Source organism: Barbus barbus (genome assembly GCF_936440315.1).
Source record: "Barbus barbus genome assembly, chromosome: 4".
Lineage (NCBI taxonomy): Eukaryota > Metazoa > Chordata > Actinopteri > Cypriniformes > Cyprinidae > Barbus > Barbus barbus.
Window position 1 is genome coordinate 1,776,334 of NC_136732.1, and position 10,369 is coordinate 1,786,702.

Genomic DNA, 10,369 nt, shown 5'->3' on the forward strand with positions numbered 1-10,369 from the left:
GTAGCAGATAAAAGCAAATTGATCTGTACACTCCCAGTCGTTCCAATACCCTTTAGACTCAGAGTACACACAGTGCTGGACGCCGCCATAATTGTTTGGTTGTCCAGAAAGCCATGGTCTGAACAGGGAATTGCTCCCATCAGAAAAGACCCATGGAGGTTTCGCATTCGTCCGATAGAGTCCAATCCAAACATTATTATTAAAACCCTTGGGAAGAGTTTTTAACAGCTCATTGAGGTCCGTCTGGTCATTAACGGTGGCGAGATCAGTGTGATGCTGTCTGCAGTACGCCTGAGCTTCGGCCCAGTTCATGTTATCAGGAATAAAGTAAAACACATAAGAGTTCACACCGTAGCTCAGAGCTGCGGAGAGAGAGATGCTTATGTCATTTATATTGTTTAAATGTTAATTTCAGAATGACCTTGGCTAGAAGTGGCAAAATTTCACTGTAATTTTCTTTAGATCAACAACACAATCACATCTAAAACACCATATGCAGGTTTGGAGGGAACTTCTGGAAGCAAGTTAACAGAATTTAATAAATGAACAAAAAATAAAGTAATTGCGATGACTTAGAATTGCAAGAGGGAAAATACAGAATTGTGAGATAGGCCTGAGGAAAATATAAAGGCCTTGAGAGATATAAACTCAGATTTTATTTAGTTGCCAGTTTATATCTCACAATTTGGACCTTTCTTTGCGAGTTAATTTTTTTCAAAGGAATTGCGAGAAAAAAACTGTTCATCCGAACAACTCTTTATTGACTTTATTTACACATTTGGATAATTTCCAAAATTTTTGTTGGACATTTAATTTCAGTAGTATTCTGCCAAAATAAAAGCATGAGGGTTTGAATATTTGAAAGTGAATAATTTAATTACAACAGTAATATTACTTTTTTTGTAGAGATAAAACAGTTCAATTTGACTGGATTCTTAAAATGCTGGTGTGAATGTAATGTGGACTAACACTGACAAACAAAATCAATCATCTTATTTAATTGAAGCTAAATTCAAAATAATAAAATATTTAGTTTACTTGCAAATCATGTGACAAATAACTGACACCAGAGAACTGTTAACATGCAAATGTGTTGTTAAATTATTGAAATATTACCTTAAACTCACCTGATAATAGTACTAACATCAAATCAGTCCTCATGATGGCATGCCAACAAATGATCACACAGATACACAAATACTCCAACTTCTCTTTTCAGAGACAAGAAAGGTTGTGTTGGATCTGTCCACTTGGTAAACCATGTGTTGCTCCATTTAGGTACACAATACACAACATGTTTGTTGACATGCATATTTTACATTGCAAATAACATTCAAAGAGAGTCAGCGGAGTCCAGAGTCCATTTCCATGACACCCAAGTCACACCTCTGTCTAATATCAGAAGATGAGCTTTCTTAATGCTTGATTCTTACCAAATGGACTATTGAGTTGACCACCTTCATGCCATCTCATTGTAATCTTAATATAAAAACACATGACCTCCTTTGACGTTTATGCATTTGGTCTTATGTGTGTTGTAGATCTACACTGTGATCTTAGCAGGGTCATATGCTTTCAGTACTTCCCTGAGGTCAACTTAAAATGAGCATTTTCTTATATTAGTAATTCTTAATCATTTACCACCCTGTCCATTTTGAATGAAGTGGGGCTGCTTTGAGATCTTAATATGCTCAAGCTTTTTGATTTGCTTTGCTTGAAGTGGGGCTGTTTTGTCTGAGTTCTTAATATGCTTCCAAGTACCTTTAAAAGGGTCATGACAAAAGAAATCAAATTTGCCTTGATCTTTTAGCATATAAGAGGTCTTTGTAGCATTAAAACATCCTGCAAGTTTCATATCTTAAAACATATTCCTCATTATAAACAAAGCATTTATTTAATCAAGCCCCAAAAATGGCTCTTTTGGATCCGAGGTGCATAAACACTGCCTCCAGAGCAAGACATTGACGAATAGTCATCTTCTCACCAAAGGCCTCGCCCACTGACGTTCAGACGCTAGCGGCTGACACGATTACGCTGAATGTGAGTGTTACGTCAAAAGCAAACAGAAATGACAATCACTGCTGCTATCTTGTCTACATTGGAAACAGTATACAGATGCGCGTTCACTTTCTGCCACAGTCCACGCGCTCGAGTCTGTCGTCAGGACAAGTGAGTGAAAGAACATTAGCTTAGTTTGATTTAAGCAGCTCGTTCGCGTCTTTGTACAGATATCAGAAGGATCCCAGCGTAAGTGGATAGTATATTTTTAATGGCATCCCGGATCGTGCCAGAGGATTGTTCGGAGCATTTTGTTTTGTAATGGAGGCACAGTGTCATGGAGAGTTCACAAAGAAACATTTGTTGAAAGATGAAGCGGTACTAGATCTGACTGCAGCACAAACCATTAATCAAGTAAATGATTTCATAATGCTTTGTCTGAAAATGACCTTTTTATTTTGATTATGTCGTCAAAACACAGTTTCCTATGCAAAGATGTTGGCCGATTACCGACAAGCCCTAAAGGACCCCCCCTTAAAACAGCTCTTTTTAGACAGAGGGTCAGAATACTTTTTTTTTTCCCCACAAACTTTATTAACATCATAAGTAAACCTTAAGGAACATATTAAAATAATAAAAAAAATCCATGTCATGACCCCTTTAAATTTCACGTTACAACGTATTAAATAAATATATTGTTTATTTATCTTTTTAAATTCAGGATAGTCAAACTATGCTGGGGTGCGTTTCCGAAAAGCATAGATTGTAGATCTATTGGCACCAATGGTCTCTATGATCAAATGAGCTTACAATGCTTTTGAGAAAAGCAGCCCTGGATGACAGGTTTTCTATTATACATAATATATACGTTTCTAAATCTTTCCAAAGTAATCGAGTAGATACAGTGATAAAACAGATGCAAAATCGTCACGTTGACTTGAAACTTCTCCCAAAACATGCTTAATTGGATAAATTCAATGATATCTGTTCTGTTTTCTGTTCTCCCGTTTAGCCTCTTTGCGATCTGATGTCATTGACCAACAATAGCAGTCACAGCAGCCACTCCCATCAGAGCAGAGATGACCAATCGGAGCACAGCTTCAACAGAATCACAACAATGGGTGTGGCCTTCTGATGAAACAACTGCACAATGATAAAACAGAATTGAGATTTTCAATAAACTCACTTTAGTTTGTATCATGAAAAATATCTCCTTTTGTGTTCACAGAATAAAAAGTCAATACTGTTTAGAAAGGCATGAATAAATGACGACAGAAGCTCATTCAGCTTAAGTTATTCTCTGTAAAATCAAATTAATTCAGCGAATAAATGCCGCTAATATCGGCGCTGCCGTACCTGGGCATGTGTGACAGAGTTGAGTGAAATTGAGATGTCTGGTCTGGTTGCTGATGGGATTTTTGAGCACACAGCTGTAGGTGTTTTTATCCTGATATTCCACCTCCAGAGGCAGAGAGAGATTGATGCTGAGATCAGACACAGTGATGCTGGACACAAAATGGTTTCTTTTGTACCAGAAGAGAGTCGCATGATCCACATTCACAGATGAACACACCAATGAACAGGATGATGAAGAAGAACATTGTGAAAAGTTACTGCTGATGACAGGAACAGGCAGACGAGCTGAAATAAAGAGAATTTAAGAGTATGCAGGGAATAAGCCACAACAAATATTCGATTGTGTTCAGTAATTTGAGTCTCTGAGTCTCTACATGTTTGTGGTGTTTAACAGTAGTGTTGTAATAAGCGACAGTGCACGTTGATGCCTGTAGATTCCACTGCATTTTTAATTAATCTTGTTAAAATACTTAAAATAAATGATTAAAAACCTGCTTTTACTGTTAAATCGCTCTCATCTGATTGGCTGCTTTGTATATTTTTATAGGTAATGTATCTCAGTAATCATGACACTTCTTTAAATCTTAAAAAGTCATGAATTGCTCTAAAACTTACAGAAATGTGAAAATGACTAAAACAGCCGTTTTACATCTCCCTAAAGTACACTTAAATTTCAACTTAATAAAAAAAAAAATAATAATTCAAAATAAAGTTCAGTTGCTGCCCTTAATTGGCTGTCCAGGTGATTTCAACATGAATAATATTAAAGTTGATTAGAAACTCTGAAGTTTTCAAAGCTTCAAATCAGTTAAATTGCTTCACAAAATGATTGACTGTTTAAGACCCCTGCTGGTCAGAACAGTGAATATACAACAAAAACAAACTCCAGCCAAACACCATTTACAAATCAAATGGAAATGCTTAATCAGAAGCATAATCTATCAAATGCATTTAACTAATCATCTAATATTATTAAGTGTCTGTTTATAATGTGTTTTCAAAGCTTCTTTGGTTTATGTATGGCTCAGGTAAACAGGCCGATAAGAGACTATTAACTACTATTATTTATTTTAATTATACATATACCTCATTAAAACAGCTGTAATAATAAAAAATAAAAAAACTGATCAGAGATCAGGTAAAAACCATATACACTTGTTCAGTGGTTGGTCACAAGGGGGGTGATCTCTTAGTTAATCTGCATGATTCATTGCATCCCAGAAATCATTGGTCCACAACGAATTTCTAAACATTTCGACACAGTTATGATGTAATGAAGCCTCGTTTACTGAAATCACGTGACTTTGGCGGTTTGATACACTCTCTTAACCACTGATTCTAAACAATAGATTAGTAAAGTTTTCGAAGCTTCATGAAGGCAGTGTTTCAAAGGAACCCATCACTACACCTCAAACATATGTCTACGAGTAAGTTCAGAGTATGTTCAAGTATAACACACAAGACATTCTCAACAGAGTGACCATTTCACGCGGGGTGCGATGTGAAAAAGCGAGGCGAATCGCCGACGAACGGTGCTGAGCATGCCATTCACAAATTGGTTTGCAGCCCATCCGAGAATGATTTCCCCTTTTCTTCTCCCGTACTCTCCTTTCCCCAGTCCTGTTTTTTTTCTGCTTGGAGGTGGAAAGTCTGTGATCATCAACCACATGATCAAATGTCCCACCTGGACGCGATGGAGGCTGGCTGCAGAGACATCTACAGCTGAAGACTGCTGGGGTGATAAGGCATGCTAAACGTTTCTATCCAAGGTGCATAGCAAAAGAACATATAAGGTGTGATGTCAATGAGAACATGTGGCCAAATGTTGAAGATCGTATCGATTAGAACTTTTTTCTGCAAAATTACTTAATTTAAAAGAATCCACACATTAACACACACACACACACTAATAATACTAATAATAATTAGTAGACAGAACAAGCAAACCTGTAATTTTTGACTCACCATAGACAGTAACACTGAATTTGAATGTGTTCTCTTTCTTGCTCTTGAGGGTCATTTCATAAAGTCCAGAGTCTGTGGGTCTGCTGTTTGTGATGTTCAGAGATCCAGTCTGATGATCCAGCTTCAGTCTGTTTCTGAATCTCCCGTCAGGAACGTCATCATACGTGGAGAAGTTTCCAGCCTCTTTATTGATTTCAGCTATACGACTCTCTGGATGTCCAAATGTCCACGATATCAGATCTTTTTCCTGTAGCTGAGTAACATTAGTCTGTAGAGTGACAGTATCTCCCTCAGTCACTGACACTGTTTTCACTGCGTCTGAATTAACAAACACTGCAGAACAGATGGGGTTTTTCAATAGCAGATTTAAGTTCAGATACACTTCAGTAAAAATACCTGGTCACACTTTATTTTAAGGTCCAGTTCTCGCTAATGACTATGATTTTTGCCTCAATGAACTTCTAATTTGCTGCTTATTAATAGTTAGTTAAATAGTTGTTCAGTTTAGGTATTGGTAGGATTAGGGATGTAGAATATGTGCTTTTTATGCTTCATGTAAGAATCCCCCTCTATGATTGTATGCTGTGAAGAAGGAAAAAGAAAGATAAAATGGGGAGAGGGGGAGGGATGCGACTGCTGCTTATATACGCTCGTAGCGATGATTGACAGGACTGAGCGATTAGGCTCCTCCCGAACCTATGTTTGGAACTTCATTAAAAATCTAATTTTTCAACAAAATTGCATTATGTAAAATTTTTTTAAATAAATTCTCTAATACACATTGGCCACAATTATTTGTAGTCCTAGTAGTTCTGGTCTTCCTCCAGGAAATCAGCCAATTAAAATCTGGACTAGACTAAGTCTAGGATTATTTAAAACCGAGCCCGATCTCATTAAAAAAGCGTATCAATAGCAATTTTTTGTGTGCGTGTAAGGATCCACCCGCCAGCCCAAAAAGCGGAATCCAGCGGCCTGGTTGAAGGTTTAGTGCATGTTCGGTCTTTTACTTGCGCCTCTGAATTTATCTGGATTTAGTTTAAATTTTAGTCTAGCTCCATGTTCAATCTGACTCCAATTTCACATGATCATTAAATTTAGCCAATATTCTTAAAAAAAAAAAAAAAAAACTGATCACAGATATCGATTGTATATTAATTTAGATATTTGATAATTCCGGAAATCCCATACTTTCAATTATTCGTTTATTAGGGACCAGGTATCGCTTAGCAATTCACTCGACCAACAGTGAATGCACAGCACAAACTCACCAGTTCTGTAACTTACTCAGTTCATTGGTACTCAAGTATGATCTGTCCTGGAGATATATGTTGTTTGCTCTCTTTGGAGATCCCTTCCCCAGATTAGTTTTATGGTTTTATTGCATGGCATCTGTTTTGCGAGAGTTCCTGAGTTTTGGCCTCATGAGGAAATAATTTCACTCCTTTCCTGTGTATGTTTTGCGTGCTAATTATACGCAGAAACTGAATTTGGTGTGCATTCACGTGCATATAAAACAGTTTTTGCGTGCATATGATACTCACTTTGTTGGTGTGCATATGATACACAGTTTTGGCATACATATAATACGCACCTACCCCACACCCCTAAACCTAACCATTGCGTATCATATGCATGCCGAATTCAATTTCTACGTATAAAGAGTACGCCAAATAGAAACAGAAAATCGTGCCATTGAAAAGCACTTTTATGAGATCGGGTTATAAAACCATGACAGAGCATGCAGATTTCTGTTCATCTGGTTTAAAGGGACATTTTAGTCTAGGACTAGGCTTAATCTCTGTCTGGGAAACCGCCCAAGTACTAATAAAAAGCCATTATGTTAATAGGCACGCTAATAAGCAACTAGTGAGAACTGGTCCCTAAACTAAAGTGTTACCAAATAACTAAATGATCAACTTTGGTGTTGCCTTTGTCTCTATAGAATTCAGAAATCCTTGTTGTATGCAATAACGATGGCTATTTAGTGAACTAGAGCCAGGAATTTAATGCTCCTGCTCTTTTCACTATTAGTAAGGACACGGCGTTAAGGTCATTGCACACTGAGTCCGAAATTTTCGTGTGCGTTTTTCTGTTTTTTTCATATTCCTCATCCTTTCCTATCAAAATGCTTGCTACGGATGCGAAAATGCAGACAACCTGATCTGAATTTATGACAGACGAACGTTTCGGAGGCAGTGTGTAAAGGTGATTGACACAACGTGAGGTCGTATTTATTTTTTAACGTGCAAAAATTTCAGACTCAGTGTGCAATGACCTTTAGACTTCCAATCACCATTTAATATGTTAATAAGATAATAAAAAAACTAATGCACTGAATGTGGACCAAACAGACTATACAGATGTATAATTCTGGTACAATTAAACCTATAGAAATGCTTAGAACTTACCAACCAGATGCCAAAAGCACAAAGAGCAAAAAACAATTGAGCAAAACATTTTCTTCAGCAGTTCAGAAAAGGAGACATGTAGAAATGTCCAGTAGAGAAGTCTTTAATAACAGATGAAACCTGCTCCAGCCTGTCAGTATTGTCTGTTGTGGGTTGTACTTCAATTCCTCTTCTTTCTTTTTCATAAGCACAGTATTGTGTCATGTTTACATGAGCAGTGTGTCATCACACCGTTTTGATTTGATCTCTACCACTCTTGTTTGCACTAGAATAATTTTGAATACAGTACTAGGCAAAAAGAGTATAATAACTTTTAGGCTAACCAGGAGTCCAAACAATATGATAAGACAGGAGACGCTCAGTTTCCTATGCACACCTGGTTTGTTGGTTTGACTGGAAATAAGCTATTTAAAAAAAAAAAAATAGAAGTTCTTCTCTAAATGCCTTGATGTCGATCTGTCCACTGTAATATGTCTATAAATGAAGAAAGTTCAGTTGCTCTTATGCTGAAATCATCATAAGTGTCAGTGAAAGACTAAACCTCTGAAAGAAATTTATTTCTAAACAAAAACAATCACGGAAGGACAGCACAGAAGACGGATGGCCCGATTCAAGGCTTGTCGCAAACAATTTCTTGTCCAAAAAATCCTCTATTGTGTGGTGTCATTACAATTATATAACTGCTCCCGATTGAGATGGAGAGTCCCCGAACTCAAATCGTAAATATCAAACATTTACGATGATAGCCAATGAGAGCAAGCAAGCATCACCTACCGGATGTTATGTGCTTCTATAGCTGAAACTTGGAAGCCACAGACATTCCATTAAAGTAGAGTACTGGCAAAGAACATCACCCATATTCTTTTTTTATACTTGGTTTTTCACTGTGAAACAGAACTCACGCCAGGAGAGCCAGCTGACAATGTATATACATATTGTAACAGGGCGAACAATGTGCAAGCTTTTTTTTTGTAGTTCAACCTTTGCTTAAGAAACAGGGCTTGGAGGAAGTTGCCTTGACAATTATCGGCCTGTCTCTAAGCTTTCATTTTTATCAAAACGTTTAGAAAAAGTTGTATATTCACAAGTGATTTCCTTTTGGAATGAAGCTAAATTAACAGAACCTCTTCAATCTGGTTTCTCTGCACAGCATAGTACTGAGTCAGCTTTGCTTAAAGTGTTCAATGGCATCTTACTTGCAGTTGATAGCGGTAAAAATACAGTACTGCTGCTTCTCGATCTTACAGCTGCCTTCGATACAGTTGATCATAATATTCTCCTTTGCCGGTTAGAGCGTTTGTTTGGTATTGGGGGTATTGCTTTGCAGTGGTTTAATTCGTATATTAGAGACAGGTCTTTTTCTGTTGAGTTAGGTAAGTTATCTTCATCTGTTGCTCCTATTGTCTGTGGGGTCCCTCAAGGATCCATTTTGGGGCCACTTCTTTTTAATTTATATATGCGACCATTGGGAGATGTTATTAGGAGACATAATGTTTCATTTCATTTATATGCTGATGATACCCAGTTGTACATACCACTGAAAGCTGCCGATACTATTGAACCTTTATTGGCCTGTCTTGGGGACATTAACCCTCTGGGGCCCGCCGTATCGCCGGCGATACGAACTCGGTTTTTTTACGATAAGTGCAAAAGACACTAAAAGTACTCTGTTGATTTTGGTCACACAAATAAGTGTTATACATCAATCGAAACTGTTAAGTGTCTACTTTTTTTTGAGTACACTCACGATTACAACAAAACTTTGTGGTTTTGGAAAAAAAAAGAAAACCAACAGGATGCGCTCTCTGTCTTCTCCGTCTCCGCGATATGTTTATAGTAACGGGTCACTAAAATGAAGTGTAACTCAGCGAATACTCAACACAGAAACATGAGAGTTATATCTATAGAAAGCCTGAAGTGTCTGCTTTCAAATGAAGTAAGTGTTATCGAAAACAAATGTTCTGTGATAAAGTAATCAGTATGAAACCGACACCATGTTCAGTCTGTCCAGTCTAACTCATTATTTCTAATGAGATCCCGCCCCCTCGTGTTCACATGCAAATAACCACGTGACGCGCGCGCGCGCTTGGAGACGCCCAACAACAAACAGTCACGAGACTCTGTTGCTGCTCGTTTCTGGAAGGAGACGCGCTGAGTAAAGGCTGGATTTACCTCAGAAGAAGTGCAAGACTTCATACAGAAGATCGATCTGAGTAAGTAAATGCTTCTTTTTTGCATTAGTTAGCGTGTTATTGTGACAAACTTGAACGCGTTTAGTTAGGTTTTTCCCAACCGACAACATGATGAATGCTACGCATCTAAGAATGAATATTTGAATATTTAATGTTCACAAATAGATTTAATAGCGTGCTAAACAATAACAATTAGTTTCTCAGATATAAAATATCCTTTTTTATGGTACAAAGTACATGCTTTTGTGGTTCACAGCATACTTGAGTCTAGTGCTGCAGAATCATAACAGCTAACGTTACTATAAAATCATGCATACTAGACTATATGACTACAAAATCATAGTTGTTTTTTCCCAAACTGTAATTCCACACTACAGTGTTTGAATATGATGGACAATTTATTGTATTTAAATTTCTTATGGCAGGATGATGTTTTAATGCTCTATATAA

General features: G+C 37.3%; 1 protein-coding gene across 1 annotated transcript; it reads right to left on the bottom strand.

Annotated features, from left to right (window-relative positions):
• Positions 1-902: 902 nt before the first annotated feature.
• On the bottom strand, positions 903-7,877 carry LOC306867098 (CD48 antigen-like). Its single transcript, XM_079412616.1, has 4 exons — positions 7,728-7,877; positions 5,320-5,652; positions 3,355-3,639; positions 903-3,141 (listed from the first exon to the last, which is right to left on the bottom strand). The coding sequence occupies exons 1-4, from the start codon at positions 7,774-7,776 to the stop codon at positions 3,029-3,031; spliced, it is 780 nt and encodes a 259-aa protein (XP_079268742.1). The 5' UTR covers positions 7,777-7,877; the 3' UTR covers positions 903-3,028.
• Positions 7,878-10,369: the final 2,492 nt, after the last annotated feature.

Bases quoted from the DNA above. Each gene is read 5' to 3' on its own strand.
- LOC306867098 (XM_079412616.1), bottom strand. From the start codon at position 7,776: ATGTTTTGCTCAATTGTTTTTTGCTCTTTGTGCTTTTGGCATCTGGTT. The intron at 5,653-7,727 runs GTAAGTTCTAAG...TCTGTTCTGCAG, and splicing joins GTGCTTTTGGCATCTGGTTG to TGTTTGTTAATTCAGACGCA. The intron at 3,142-3,354 runs GTACGGCAGCGC...ATCATTGTGCAG, and splicing joins ACTCTGTCACACATGCCCAG to TTGTTTCATCAGAAGGCCAC.